The 16,455-nt window shown below is 42.7% G+C and overlaps 1 protein-coding gene across 1 annotated transcript in view; it reads right to left on the minus strand.

Annotated features, from left to right (window-relative positions):
* Positions 1-12,051: 12,051 nt before the first annotated feature.
* Positions 12,052-16,455, minus strand: part of ABCB9 (ATP binding cassette subfamily B member 9) — a 40,206-nt gene continuing 35,802 nt past the window's right edge. The window contains exons 11-12 of the mRNA XM_084820047.1: positions 15,459-15,595; positions 12,052-14,492 (exon numbers count right to left, since the gene is read on the minus strand). Coding sequence (XP_084676173.1) covers positions 14,199-14,492; positions 15,459-15,595 — 431 coding nt within the window. The 3' untranslated portion in view covers positions 12,052-14,198. The remainder of the gene's footprint in view (positions 14,493-15,458; positions 15,596-16,455) is intronic.

Genomic DNA, 16,455 nt, shown 5'->3' on the forward strand with positions numbered 1-16,455 from the left:
TTATTTTTTAAAATGTTATTTTGTTAAGTTAATTTGGAGTCTACTGTTTGAATGACACAGTTTTTGTTCCTATTGGCCTTAGGTAAGACACCGGGAACGTTATTGGCTGAAGGGTGGGATCAGAATGCTTTAAATAAATAGAATTAAAAATATCAAAATCACATTGTTAAAATACGATTTCAATGTTTTTTTAAGGCTTTAGATCACGTTCCAGAAGGAATTGTTTGGGAATTTAAATTTGTTTTAAATTTATATTTTAAAATTTTAAAAACCTCTGCATTGCTGCTAGGTTTTATTCTGGCTTTATTGTTATACTGTGGTTTTAATGTTTTATATATTTTATATTTTATTGTGTGCTCTTTGGTTTTAATTTTTGTGAACTGCCTAAAGAGCTTCGGCTCTTGGGAGGTATAGAAATAAATAAATAAATAAATAAATAAGGAAATTCATAAATTTGTTTAGGTCCGGTCCATGAAGCAGTTTACAAAAAATTAAAAATATGAACTGTATCAGCAACAAACTCAAGCTATTCAAAACCAAATTAAAAGTTCAGAAAAAAACAACAAAAATTATTCAGCTGTTTCAGTAAGACCCAACATTTTTGCCACCGATAAATTATCTCCCTTAAAAAAAAAAAAAAACTTGTTACATATGACCAATACAGTTGGGTGAAGGGTGAGGACAATTTGGGAATAATTTTTATGACAACTGTATAGAGGAAGGGACATTTATTCATGTATATACATTTATCTTCCTGTGGCAAATGCCAGCAAAAGTCAAATTCACAGGTAGAGAGAGGCAAGCCACTATCATACAATGGGAAAGCTGCAGCTTTGATAGAATTATTCTCTCTTTGGCAGTAGAGAATGAAACTTTATGAGAAACTGGTTAAGTCAACCCTCCCACTGAATGTCTTTCCTTTTTATCTGCGTGGGCTGACAAGTGAGCGCTGCTGCTACCACAAAAGCCTTGTTATGTAAAAATAAAACCTGCAGCAGATAGCTGCTATGACAACGCGGGCATCACTTAGCACCTATGCATGTGCCTGTTTTAGTTGGGCAGGGAAAAGAAATAGCAGGATAATTAGAGTTTTAAATGTTTTTTCTTTCAGAAGAATAAACATGCCATTTAATGGGAATGATTAGAAAGCCTCTTTTTATAATAAAACATAAACAAGCAGCCTTTCTTTTATCAGATAGTTTTAGAACAGATTTGAGGAGTTGGGTCAACTTTTCAGGAGCCCCTTATAACACGGATAAGCTCTTGATGGTTAAGGGTTTTACGTATTCAGATGGAAGCCATGGAGTTTCAGGTTTTTACCAGCTAGAAATGCGGAGCAATTCATGTTAATATTGAGATTACACTCTTGAGGGGCAACTTTATTTAAAAAAACACACACACACAAAACTATTCATGGATACAATGGGCCCTTACAGATATATATTCTTGGTTTGCTAAAGCCTGGCTTAGTGAGCTAAGAATGAGTATCAGGCCTGCATGCTCCTCCCTTCACATGCTGATCCTGGTTTGTTTAAACTACAGCTCTGTTACAACTTAAACGGGAAACTGTGATTTATTGTCTGTTTACTAACCAGGATCTCAAACTGCAGTATGAAGTAGTTTTAAGATCTTGATTAATGGATTGACATGAAACACAGTTCCCTATTTCAGACATAACTGAGAACTGTAGTTTAAACTAATCTTGGCATGCCAATGTGCAGAGCACATGGGGCTTATGCTCGCTTCCAGCTTGTTAAATATAAACGTACGTTGAAACCAGCCCATTTACTCCTTGAGGAAGTATAAGAATTAAATTATATATTACTGCATACCTATTCAGTATCTTCAATGGTATTGTCAGTAGTCATCAGCTATGTGGCTGTAATAGTTATTACTGCTAATGTGGTTCTTTTATCATCATAGCTAGCTGTTATTACTCATTAGTGGTAAGTTATTACAGTTATTACTCATTTGAGAGCCAGTGCCATGTAGTGGTTAGAGTGTTGGACTGGGACTCAGGAGACCCAGGTTCTAGTCCCCACCCAGCCATGAAGCTCACTGGGTGACTTTGGGCAAGTCACTGAGTCTCAGCCTAACCTACCTCATAGGGTTGCTCTGAGGATAAAATGGAGAGGAGGAGGAGGACCATGTAAGCTGCCGTAGCTTCCTCGCAAGAGGAAAACAGGAGGGATATAAATGTAATAATTTGGATGGTAACATTTATATTGCTAATAGTGTTTTAAGTTTATTTTGTGTGTGTAGAGTCAGACACGACTTAACGACTGAACAACAACAACACTTTTCCTCAGTGTATTTTAATATTATGTTACGGAGCACTATTTTCTATTTCTATGCATTAAATCTTTTGGTGCCACATATGGTAGTTTTTGTATTTGTTACTTTCATACTGAGCAGACAATAAGTGTGTGCCCCTAGTTTCTTAGAGATGGGCTATAGCTCAGTACCCCTTCATGGATCGCTGCCTTGTTGTGGCGAAGGGGCTTGCGTAACTCAGTGAAGCCATAAGCTATGCCGTGCAGGGCCACCCAAGACGGACAGGTCATGGCAGAGAGTTCTGACAAAATGTGGTCCACTGGAGAAGGAAATGGCAACCCACTCCAGTATTCTTGCCAAGAAAACCCCATGGAACGTATCACAAGGCTAAAAGAGATGACGCCGGAAGATGAGCCCCTCGGGTCGGAAGGCGTCCAATATACTACTGGGTAAGAGCAGAGGGTATTTCCAAGTAGCGCCAGAAAGAGTGAAGCGGCTGGGCCAAAGCCGAAAGGACACTCAGCTGTGGATGTGTCTGGTGGTGAAAAGAAAATCCGATGCTGTAAAGAACAATATTGTTTAGGAACCTGGAATGTCAGATCAATGAATCAAGGTAAGCTGGAGGTGGTCAAACATGAGATGGCAAGATTGAACATCGACATCTTGGGAATCAGCGAACTAAAATGGACAGGCATGGGAGAATTTAATTCAGGTGACCATCATATCTACTATTGTGGGCAAGAATCCCTTAGAAGAAATAGAGTAGCACTCATAGTCAACAAAAGGGTGGGAAAAGCAGTACTGGGGTACAATCTTAAAAATGATAGAATGATCTCAGTACGAATCCAAGGCAAACCATTCAACATCACAGTAATTCAAGTCTATGCCCCAACCACTGATGCCGAAGAAGCTGAGGTTGATCGGTTCTATGAAGACCTACAACACCTTCTAGAACTAACACCAAAAAAAGATGTCCTCTTCATCATAGGGGACTGGAATGCTAAAGTAGGAAGTCAAGAAATCACCGGGATAACAGGCAAGCATGGCCTTGGTGTACAAAATGAAGCAGGACAAAAGCTAATAGAGTTTTGCCAAGAGAACACGCTGATCATAGCAAACACTCTTTTCCAACAGCACAAGAGGCGACTCTACACATGGACATCACCAGATGGTCAATATCGAAATCAGATTGATTATGTACTTTGCAGCCAAAGATGGAGAAGCTCTATACAGTCAGTAAAAACAAGACCTGGAGCTGACTGTGGCTCAGATCATGAGCTTCTTGTTGCAAAATTTCAGCTTAAATTGAAGAACGTCGGGAAAACTACTAAACCATTCCGGTATGACCTCAGTCATATCCCTTATGAATATACAGTGGAGGTGAGGAATAGATTTAAGGGATTAGACCTGATAGACAGAGTGCCTGAGGATCTATGGACGGAGGTCCGTAACATTGTTCAGGAGGCAGCAACGAAATCCATCCCAAAGAAAAAGAAATGCAAGAAAGCCAAGTGGCTGTCTGATGAGGCTTTACAAGTAGCTGAAGAAAGAAGGGAAGCGAAAAGCAAGGGAGAAAGGGGAAATATATCCAACTGAATGCAGAGTTCCAGAGAATAGCCAGGAGAGACAAGAAGGCCTTCTTAAATGAACAATGCAAAGAAATCGAGGAAAACAGAATGGGAAAGACTAGAGATCTCTTCAAGAAAATTGGAGATCTCAAGGGAACGTTTTGTGCAAAGACAGGCATGATAAAGGACAAAGAAGGCAGGGACCTAACAGAAGCAGATGAGATTAAGAAGAGGTGGCAAGAATACACAGAAGAACTATACAGAAAAGATCTTAATGTCCCTGATAGCCATGATAGTGCGGTCACTGAACTTGAGCCGGACATCCTCGAGAGTGAAGTCATGTGGGCCTTAGGAAGCATTAGTAACAACAAAGCTAGCAGAGATGACAGTCTTCCAGCTGAGCTATTTAAAATCCTAAAAGATGATGCTGTTAAAGTGCTGCATTCAATATGCCAACAAATTTGGAACACTCAACAATGGCCGCAAGACTGGAAAAGGTCAGTTTACATTCCAATTCCAAAGAAGGGCAACGCCAAAGAGTGTTCAAACTACCGCACAATTGCGCTCATTTCACATGCCAGCAAGGTGATGCTCAAAATCCTACAAGCTAGGCTTCAGCAGTATGCGAACCGAGAACTACCGGAAGTACAAGCTGGGTTTAGAAGAGGCAGAGGAACTAGAGATCAAATCGCCAATGTTTGCTGGATCATGGAGAAAGCAAGAGAATTCCAGAAAAACGTCCATTTCTGCTTCATTGACTACGCTAAAGCCTTTGATTGTGTGGATCACAACAAACTGTGGCAAATTCTTGAAGTGATGGGAGTACCAGACCACCTTACCTGTCTCCTGAGAAACCTGTACCAGGGTCAAGAAGCAACAGTAAGAACCAGACATGGAACAACCGAGTGGTTCAAAATTGGGAAAGGAGTACGACAAGGCTGCATATTGTCACCCTGCTTATTTAACTTATATGCAGAGTACATCATGAGAAATGCTGGGTTGGATGAATCACAGATCGGAATTAAGATTGCTGGGAGAATTATCAACAACCTCCGATATGCAGACGATACCACCCTAATGGCAGAAAGCGAAGAGGATCTCAAGAGCCTCTTGTTGAGGGTGAAAGAGGAGAGTGCAAAAGCTGGTTTGAAACTCAACATTAAAAAAACGAAGATCATGGCATCTGGCCCCATCACTTCCTGGCATATAGAAGGGGAAGAAATGGAAGCAGTGACAGATTTTACTTTCTTGGGCTCCAAGATCACCGCAGATGGTGACTGTAGCCATGAAATTAAAAGACGCTTGCTCCTTGGGAGGAAAGCTATGGCAAACCTAGACAGCATAGTAAGAAGCAGAGACATCACCTTGCCGACAAAGGTCCGTCTAATCAAAGCTATGGTTTTCCCAGTAGTAATGTATGGCTGTGAGAGCTGGACTATAAGGAAGGCTGAGCGCCGAAGAATTGATGCTTTCGAACTGTGGTGCTGGAGAAGACTCTTACGAGTCCCCTGGACTGCAAGGAGGTCAAATCAGTCAATCCTAGAGGAAATCAACCCTGAGTGCTCATTGGAAGGTCAGATACGGAAGCTGAAGCTCCAATATTTTGGCCACCTAATGCGAAGAGAAAACTCTCTGGAAAAGACCCTGATGCTGGGAAAGACTGAAGGCAAAAGGAGAAGGGGACGGCAGAGGATGAGATGGCTAGATAGCATCACGGATGCAATGAATATGAACTTGAGCACGCTCCGGGAGAGAGCGCAGGACAGGAAGGCCTGGCGTGCTGTGGTCCACGGGGTCACGAAGAGTCGGACACGACTGAACAACTGAACAACAACATAGCTCAGTGATAGAAGACATGCTTTGCATGCAAAATGCCCGAGGTCCAGTTCCTGGCATCTCCACGTAGGACTAGGAAAGACTCTTCTCTGAATCTCTGGGCAGGTGGTGCCAGTCAGTGTATGCCATTATGGATCAATGCTGTGACTTGATAAAAGCAGCTAGATGAATCAGTGGACTGACATGGTATAAGCAGCTTCCTATGTCTGCTGGGAGGGTTTTTTTTTTCCCCCAGCCAACATTATTGCAACTATTGCACTTTGTCCTGTGGAACTCCTGATGGTGACATCTTAAGACACATTCATGCATTGCCCATTTTAAGAAACAGATGTATTCATACAGTGCACCCAGTCCGCATGAGCCACAGCTAAAACCTGCAGACTTCACTGTTCCACTACTCACCCATATAACTGAAAAGCTTCCTCAATAGCAACATCCCAGTGGAAAAATCAAGGTTCCTGCCTTCCCCAGGAATGCTTTTGCTATAGGCAAAAAGTGTTCTCCCTAATTACTCATATGTAGTTGAGTTTAAGAGCTCTTTGGGTGGGGTAAATGGCCAAGTGGCATTCATCTTATGTAAGAGCCCTGCTTTGCTGTTCAGGGACCTAATCACTCAGTTTTCTACTAGAGAAAGAACACAGGAGTTCAAGTGCTTTTGTTAAATGTTATGATCTCCTTGATCTCAGTGAATAATTCTATTAGACATTTTAAAGTAAGAGAATAAAAACACATCTTAAGGAAGCATTAATAGGCATTAATGTACAACTTGGCCTTAAGAATTCTTATGTTTTGGTTTCTGACAAATAATTGTAGTGTTCATTTCATCCTGTGACCTAAAGTAGGATCTGCTCAAGGTTGCAATCCAATGCACATTTACATGAGAGTAAACCTTACTCTACACAATGGAAATTGCTTCCAAATAAATACTCATAAAGTAACAGTATAAACATTTGCAATTCCAAAAGCTAAAAGCATTTTTCAAAACTCCTATGCTATTTTTTTTTTTTAATTTGCAGGACCTGGTTTTTTTCCAGTCTTGAAAACTGGAAAAATACCGATTCACAAGGTACTATGAGAATTAGTATTTTAGTGTTTTGAAAATTGTATGATAATCAGAATTGTATTACTGCCATCTTTGCTGAACTCTCTCATACAGCTATTAAATAAGAGCTATTATGAAAGGAGAAAAATGCCAAAAAATTACCACAGATTTAACTGGCTAACACCACTACTCACCTACTAATTTTATCACATTTGTATTTTGCCTGTCTTCTGAGGAGCTTGTCCTTCCTCCAATAAGTTCCATTACTTCCAATGGGACTTAGGCATAGCTAACTCTAGTGGGATTGGGGTGAAGGCATCATTATCTCTATTTTCCCGCTGGGCGGGGGGAGGCCTCTTCTAAACCAGTGCCTGCTGTGACATATACATACACCTTCTAAGAACAAAGAACACATACATTCTCCCCCCCCCCCCCGCCAAGCTATCGTTTTACGAAGCGAAATTGTATTGTATATATTCTTAATCTTTAAAGGACGAAGCTTTGGGCAGAGATGTTGCACAGTAAATAAATACAGTTGTGCTTCTTGTTTGACAGGGAATCATTAGTATGTGAGCTGGGGTACTTGAGCATTCACTTGTAGATATGTCAACAATTGCACAGCTGATCATTTTCAGACAGGATTTCCTGGTTGTGCAGCTAAATAGGATAGTCTTGGCTCTCATTAAAAAAAACACATGGGAAGATAATTAGTTCAAGGTCAATGAAGGAATTATTCTTCCATTTTAATAAATGCAATTATATGTTTCAAAACAGACAAAAATGTTATTGCAACATACCTTTCACCTATATGAGGAAACACCGCACTTCATTTGTGTGTATGTGGGGGGCACACAGTAATACTGAGGGCAAGACCTATGGGATCTCACGTGTGTGTGTGTGTGTGTGTGTGCATGCGTGCGCGCATGAGAGAGAAAATATGGGCACAAGAGTTGACACCAAAACCTGGTGACACAACTTCCTATAAGGCAAAACTGGGTGGAGGTGCTTTAAAGGAGAACTGAACCCTTCTTTCACCCGCTCTTCCATTTCTTTCTTGTCATTGTTTTCCCATGGAGAGGGGACAACTGTTCCATTGGTGGAGCCTTCACCCTAGGCTGAATGGGAAAAGTCCAGGTCTCAGATGAAGATCAGAGATTAGCCACCCCACTAATGTAGATGTTGGAATTTTGCTTATGGCCAAACACGGCTGCCTTTGCTCATTCTTTGGTAATTATCCCTTTGTAGCTGGAATTTGTGATTGATTTACTGTTTAATAAAATTTATTTGTACCTTACTCCCTTATGTGGTCTGAATTCCTGTTCCCGATTACACGGTCTGTTAAGCCCTCAAGCTGACATGTGTCGACGCTTACAAGAGGTACATTGCGCATATGTATTTATGATCACATACACAGTGTCCTTCCAGCAGTCCAGCCCATTGTACACATACTGACCATCATAATTACAGCCATTTTGTTCATAAAAAATTGGCACCCAGCCTCCTTGAATTATAACTGTGATTTGAAGAGACATTTGACCTGATTGATTTGTAAATGTGCTCTCTTTATGCTCAACCACACCCTTGACTGGGTATCCTTTCAAGGTTAACTTCAGCATGTTTGTTGGGTGTATTTATGTTCTATGAGTCACCTTCACAGCAGTCTGTACTGGTAAATTCAGAGGGAATCTAATTTGCAAGTCTAATCTTTGGAATTCTTTACCACTCTCTTGCAGTAGGTTTTTAAATTCATGCACCTTGTTCAAGTCACCCTAAAACTAAACTGCATTCTCCTTAACAAAAACCACTACTGTACAAACATGTTGATGGTGGTATGTATACAAAATAGCTATGTTCTCAAACTATACATAAACTGGCAAATTTGAATCAAGGCACACAAATAAAGGTTTGGGTGAAGACAGATGTAACATTTGTAGAGCATAATTGCCAATCTGGAACACCTTCACTACATTCAGTACAGAAGTACCTCCCTCCATTCTGGGTGGAGCTTGGAAAAAAATAAATACTGCAAGCGTAGGTAATGCTGAAAAGCTAGTGCAGGCGCAGGCAAAATGGCTCCTTTGGGCAGCAGTGTGCCCTCAGGCACCTCTCTTGGCACATGCTGAGGTGTCCTACCCCCCCCTTAATGTTTTTTAAGTAACAAAAATTATTGCTGGCAGCTGGGATCACTTCAGAGAAAAGTAAGGGCCCTCTAGCTACTCCCATGTTATTTTCCCATGAATGCCTCCGGGTCACACGTGGGGCTCAAAGACATTCTTAGGAAATGAAGGTGTCAGGTAGCTGCAAGACAACGCTTTCATGTGCAGTGTGCCCATTTTGTGCTGGTTCCCAGGACAGTTTCTCAAATCACCAAATGTGCCAACGGGCCCCCAAAGCTTGTCATAAGCATTAGCACAGGAGTAGACATTATCAAGACACCTCCCTTCCAATCCTCAAAGCTGCTTTGCAATTGTTTGCTGTTCAATTTGACATATACTGCTAAGGATGAATATATCAATGAGAAAATGTACTTGTGTTGCTTTGAAAAATAAGGAAAAGGGTGGACAGCTGGTTTCAAGCAACAACGGAGGGGCAAGATTGGCGGCAGCTGACCAAGGGCTTGACTTTACAAAACACATGCTGCACACACTGAAAAGCCAGAGAGAAAACAGGATCATGGTGTGTGTGAAGAAACCACTGTGACTTCTCTTTAAACATGTGTTTAACCTTGTGCATAACCAACATAAGTGGCCCAGGCATAGGAACAGAGGAAAATGACACCTGGGAGCCACCTTCCTTCCAATCCCCCATTCTAATAATAGTTGTTGTGGAATAATTTGCACTGAATGATAATGCGAGAAAATTGACAGATTTGAGACTGCCATGCTGTTCATGTGAAAACCTCACCTTGTATGAAATTCCAGAGGCAATGTGCCTATGTACACCAGTTGCTGGGGAACATGGGCGGGAAGGTGCTGTTGCACTTGTGTCCTGCTTGTGGGTTCCCGGTCAACAGCTGGTTGGCCACTGTGTGAACAGAATGTTGGACTAGATGGACCCTTGGTCTGATCCAGCAGGGCTCTTCTTGTGTTCTTATGCCTGTGGTGGTGTATATTATATGAATATATTGGCCCTTTCCTCTTAAGATTTGCTCTTTGCAAATATATTAATTTCTTCTTGCTTTGGAAACTCCAGAATCAGATTCTCAGTGTCTTTGAGCAGGGCTCTGTTGACAACAAACACCATCTCTCAAATTAACTCTTATTAGTAATAGGTAGTATTAATTGCCCATCAGATTTCGAGGGGAAAAAACCAAGGCATTAGGAATTAGCTCTGGAACATATTCTTCTTGTTTCTCATTAGGGGTCCTGTGGCCTACATCACATCTGCTAAGGGTCCCCAGCAACAAACAAGTAAGACTGTTGCTGAAGCAGAAGGTGATAGGACCGCTGTTTCATGATTAATTACAGTGATAAAAATCACAGCATGATAGGAAACAGCTTGATGTAGTTTCACTTCTGAAGCTAAGAAGTGCTTACATTCCTACCTCCCTACATGAACCAATGTTTTTTTCTCTGCTGCAGCAGAAACTCTGCTTTCCTTCATCTTTGCTTCTTTATGACACTGGTACTTGGATTCCAATCTAGCATACATTTTTGCTTCTCTCCCTTGCTTTTGATAGGCTTTTGGCTCAAGTTTTTTCATTTTGTTAGACACTATAGGGGGCTGTTCACACAACATGCTAATGCACACTCAGTGGTTGAGTATGGGTTGTTTGTTGAACTGTGAGTTAGTGTGTTCTCTGAATGCAGCCAGAGTGCCTTGTGTGGCTTATTTTTCATGCAGTGTGGCTTATTTTTCTTGGACAAGCAACCTTGAGTACCCATGGGTTGTTGCTGGGTTGTTCAGGGTGGTTAACAAGCCACAAGGCATCGTTAACAAGCCACCCTGGCTGTGTTAAGACAACACGATAACCCACCCTGCGGAAAACGTGCTGCATTCAGACAACACACTAACCCACGGTTCAACAAACAACCCATGGTTCAAAACAACCCACATTCAGCCATTGAGTGTGGGTTAGTGTGTTGTGTGAACAGCCCCTATGTGTTGATATCTAGCTAAAATTTATACAGCACCTCTGTTTTTTCTAAGCTATTTTTTTTTTTTTTAAGTTAAAGACATTACTCTGGGCAGGATTGAAAATGGGTTCAGGATTGTTACTTGGGCCCAGCCTATCAAGTATTCTGGGCAGCCATCTATGTCTGGAAACAGAAAGAATCATTTGCTCTTGAGCATGATTCAGTTTGGAAGGATGTGCATCTGGCCAGAGAGGGCTGGAGGCAGATCCACCACCACTCAAAATACCTGTCAATGTTGTGACCTGTACCTGGCCAGTACCCTAGAAGCCCACTGAAAGGCCTTTTCTACATGAGGCATTTATTGTGCTCTCATCATTCCCTGTTCATGGTTATTTACATATCCTTTAGATGTCATGACCCTCCAGTTTCACTTCTGTGTCCGACCAGCACTTTCGGCAAGTATTTTTAGAGCAGGGAAAATAAGGCATTTAATTATGAAAATGAAAGAGCGATTTCCTCTTGTGTACTTGCAATATTCCACTATACCATGGTTCCACCCAGAGGTTATGGAAAAGCAGGAGAGGAAACACTCCTCGTGTAGTGCTTGGATCTCAGTTCTGTGACATGGTTCCACCCAGAGGTTATGGAAAAGCAGGAGAGGAAACACTCCTCGTGTAGTGCTTGGATCTCAATTCTGTGACAAAACCGAAAGCAGATACAGCAGATTAACAGTTGATTAGCAGCCTTGTGTAAAAGACTAAGTCACTGCCTCATGCTTACACCCTAAATTCTAACAAAGGAAGGCCAGATGGTATATTAATGCTACAAGGCTTCCAAAAGTTGGTACCACTTCCGCTAGCAATTGCCCACAGCTTCCCAGGAGATCAGCCTGTCTCACCATGTAGGGAGCAGACTTATAGAAGCAAACATGATGCTAAATCTTACATATGTGGCTGGCCATTGCAAGGAAATACTTTATAGTGACTACAAGAGATCAGAAGAGAAGGAAGAAGGATCCATCTGATTAGGCACTGGTGAGTCAATGGCACCAAGTTGCTTGCACTCAAAGCAAGCCCTTAAAGTGGCCCTTGGTTAGCAAATGCATGCCAAGCAGCCAGGCCCGCAGGGAAGATATCCGCAACAAGAAAAAACAACAACCTTTTACATGAGTCACCATGACATGTGATAAAACCCCGAGTAACCAGAGGAAGTTCTCAAGGAAGCAACTTTCAGTGAGACCCCTCAACTCAGCCTTTCCGAAACTTGGACTGCCAGATATTGGGATACAATTCCAATAACTCCTGACCACTACGCACAATGGCTGGTGATATAGGAGTATTAGTCCAACGTCATCTGGTAACTCAAGGTTGGGAAAAGTCTGCCTTAACTGGAAGAGGCAGGACATTCATGGATTCTCTCATGCTGCCTCGGTAAGTGTCTTGGGTGCTCTAAGCAAAGCGAGAATGACAATGATATCACTGCTAGCCAGTCTTGTGATCTTGGCGAATGCGCAACCTTGCTACCCTCGGGAGGCAGCCGTCCCAATAAGACACAATCTGGAAAACAAGCAAAACACCCTCTCCTGAGACAAAAAGCGGAGTGTCAGAGGTAGTCTTTTTTAATTTTGTAAAGTGTGTGTAAAATATTGCTAAAATATTATATGCTTCTTTTAAATATTGCAAACAAGAAAAATCTGCCCAAAACACAGCAGCATCAAAATATCAGAAAAGGAATTCAGTTGAGCTAAAGTGCTTGAGGTAATTTCACAACCAAGTGCAACTGGAGCGACAAATGTTTAAAAATTGCTCAATCCTCAATTCATATTCTATTTTGGGGTTTTTTTTAAAGCACACATTTGGCTGCTGAAAGCTCCTTCTAATCATTTATGGAACTGTAAAAAAAATTGGGTCAAAGTAGGCAATACAAAGTGGAGCTGGAATTGTATTTTCTGCTCCCCCCTTGTTTTGCTACAATTAACAGAACAACAAAACGAACTGAATTCAGGCAACCAAAGCTTGATGATTAAAGAAAGTAAAAGATGGCCTCCAGCTCTCACCAATTATTTGGAACTGCTAACAAAACCCATGCTTTAAACAAGATTTTGTTGGGATTCCCCCCCACCCTCCAATATGGACAAAATCTACTGGGGAAAATCTCTCACAAACCTCACTGAAACCAATGGAAGCCGCGTAGAAGAATCTTTGTTCTTCCAGGAGTCCTACTTCTGTGAATTGTGCTCATGCAGGAAATGTTCCTAATGGAGCATACTGGTTTCTTAAACTTTTCATGCCTGATTTTAGGCATTCAAACCAAAATAAGAAACTTGACTACTCTTGCAAAATGAACGTTTTGAAAATTGGATTGTCTGCTGTGAATGGGAGTGCCCGATTGACAGTGTACAGTTAATAAATAGCAACAGAAATGTTGCAATTTTACGTTGCAATTAAAAGTTACTTCTCTTTTAAAAGTGCCCACCTCCAAAATCAAAAGCTAACCAAGGTACTTGTGGGAAGAAGGATCTTTCTCAGGGTTTTTACTACCATCAAGGCAATTGCTGCATGCCAGGGATGCAATCCAGTAGTTATCTCTCATCTACACCCCATTGTTATGGATGGAGGTTCTGCTGCGGCAACCCTCGGGGGACCAAACACAAAAAGGAATAATGGTTCTGGATGCCCAATTTAAACAAGCCTTAAAAGCTCCTGGCTTTAAAAAAATAATCATGCATATTCACCGTGTGAATATCACACCATATCAAGTTGTATACTTGATGTGTATCATGTTGCACGCTTTAAGTCAGAGGTATCCAGAACCACCAGTCATTTTTGCAAATTCTGGATATAAGCTGGTCAAAACGCTGAGCCAAGCACCCTATAGAAAGTATGCTTCAACGAGCGCACTATACTTAATAGGTCTAACTGAACTTTCATGGAAGTAGAGAGGATGTCTATAGGCACTGGAGTAATTCCAAAAAGCAACTGTTGGCTTAGGCCCCACCTCTAAGCCAGGGTTTCCTTACTAGTCCACACAGCTAGCCACAGAGATCCTTCACAGGTCACAATTCTTCCCATACAATGCATGCAGCCTAAAATCACACCCGTTTATAAATAACAGCAAGTTTTGCATGCGTTTCAGTGGGAGAAGGGAACGCATGAGTGTCTGTGGGAATTGTTGCCCACTGGTTCCCTTTCTGATCAGCAGGACAGTGCCCCACTGGGAGTAGTGCACACTGGATGCCTTCTGCTTAGGACTGTAAACAGGCATCATCATACAGAAAACATTAGTGAAGCTATGCTAAGGAGCACAACTCTTCCAGTGGCATTTCAACAGGACTCCTTAGTACTTTCACCTCCGAGAGCACGGCTATCAAGCTCAAAGCTACCAAGTCCAGCATGTGAGACATTATACCCGGAACTCTTTGGCTAGCCCCGTCTTTGGAGAATCTTTCCAGATGCCAGCCAAACTGCCATCCAACTGACAGCCGTCCCCCGTGCCGGTTTCATGGCCCAGGATTTGTCTTTGCACGAGCTTGTAATAAAGGCCTCCTTCTTCCATGAGCTGCTTGTGCGTCCCTTGCTGTACCACATGGCCCTTGTCGAGAACAATGATGTTGTGTGCCTTTTCCACAGTGCTCAGCCTGTGAGCTATGACCAGCACTGTGTAGTTCTGGACATCTCCATAAATGGCTCTCTGAATCTGCCGAGGGAGAGAGATGTTTAAAGGAATGAAAAGTCCACCACAAAACAAGACTTGGTTAATTCCTTTCATTCGCGTTTCCAGCCAGACCCATCCCAGAGGTTTACGACAGGGCACAGGAAGTGAAAACAAACAAACAAAGAACGGAACTCTTCCCCCAGAATACACATGCATACACAAAAGCAGGCTTGAAAATGGCCAACCTGTGGATAAGCTAGGGTAAAAAAAGCTCCCATATTCCAATATTAATTCTTGCTTTGAATTTGCTCAGGGATGGGATGGGATTGCCCAGGTCCAGTGTGCGCAACCTGATTCATCCCTCCCTCTGAGGAGGGACCATAGCTCTGTCGCAGAGCACCTCCCTTCCGTACAGAATCTCCCAGGTTCAGTCCTTGGCATATTTTAGTTAAAAGGGGCCTCAGGGAACAACGCTCGGGAGGGGGAGCTCCCCTTGAGATTCTGGAGAGCTACTGCCAGTCAGACTAAACAGCACTGAGGCAGAGCAGACCAGTGGTTTGACTCTGAATAGAACATATGCATGTGTGGTAGGGGTGTGCCCAATTTTCTGTCATATAATCGAGAAGAGGGGCCATATAGCTCCATGGCAGAGCACAGTTTTGCATGCAGAAGGCTCCAGGTTGAGCCAAGGGCACATCCAGTTAACGTGATCTTATCAGGAAGTACAGCTGGGAAAGGCCCCTGCCTGAGACCCTGGAAAGCTGCTTGGGTTACATGGACCCCTCCCCATGGGGTTCCACATCAGTGTAAGGTGGCCTTCCCCAACCTGGTGCCCTCCAGATGTGTGGGCCTGCAACTCCCATTGTCTCCATGATGGCAGTTGCAGTCCAACACATCTGGAGGGCACCAGGTTGGGGAAGGCTGGGGGAAGGCAATTTCTTTCACTTGTAACATTGGCTCCCCAAACCTGTGCCTCAACAAAAACACCTCCCCAAATTTCCCGCTTACTGCATGTTCACTCTCTGCATCCAGTGCACTTGTGGCTTCATCCAGGATCAAGATTGGGGGGTTTCTGATTAATGCTCGTGCGATAGCCACTCTCTGCTTCTGACCGCCAGAAAGCTGGGTTCCCTTTTCACCAGCTTCTGTTGGGTCAAAGGAAGGGGAAGAAGCATAAGCCTACTGCAGCCTAGAGGCTAAGAAACAAGGACATCCAATTAAAAACAACAACCCAACAACCTCACCACTGCTATGGACTTAGTAGGAAATTCTTACGTAAGCCACCTCAACCTGTCCCCATCCCAGTCTGCAAAATGGGGATAAAATACATTGGGCAGTGATGCCCAAACTAAGCACCAGGGCACACTGATGTGCTGTTAAGAGGGGTAGCAAGTATGCCTTGAGAAACCAAGTCACCATGTTGGATGCATCCACCACTCTATGCCCATTGGACTGGAGAGGCCCTGTGTAGTATTGATTCTATGCTAGTCAGGCCTCACCTGGAATACTGTGTCCAGAACTGGGCACCACAGACAAATTGGAACAGGTAGAGAAGTGGGCAATGAAGATGGTCAGTGGTACAGAAAACAAACGCTATGAGGAATGTTGAAGGAACTGGGTACATTTAGCCTGTAGAAGAGATGATTGAGAGGGGACATGAGAGAACTCTGCAAATCCCTGAAGGGCTGTCACATAGAAAAGGGCAAAGACTAGTTGTCTGCTGCTGACAGTGATAGTGATGATAGTGTCAGACTACATCTAATGGGCTTACATTAAGGGAGCTTTCAATGGACATTAGGAGAAGCGTCTTGATGGTGAGGGCAGTTTAACAACAAAATGACTTACCTAGAGGAGTGGTGGGCTCTCCCTCACTGGAGCTGAGGCTGGGCCCCCATCTGAAGGGCATGCTCTAGCTCTGGATGTCCTGTGTGAAGTAGGGGTTTGGACTACAAGGCCCCCCACTCCAACTCTGTGATTCTCCCCACTAATATACAGATGGTGGCTG

The sequence above is a fragment of the Heloderma suspectum genome, chromosome 13, assembly GCF_057233095.1.
Source record: "Heloderma suspectum isolate Gila_16-S chromosome 13, 16-S_ref, whole genome shotgun sequence".
NCBI lineage: Eukaryota > Metazoa > Chordata > Lepidosauria > Squamata > Helodermatidae > Heloderma > Heloderma suspectum.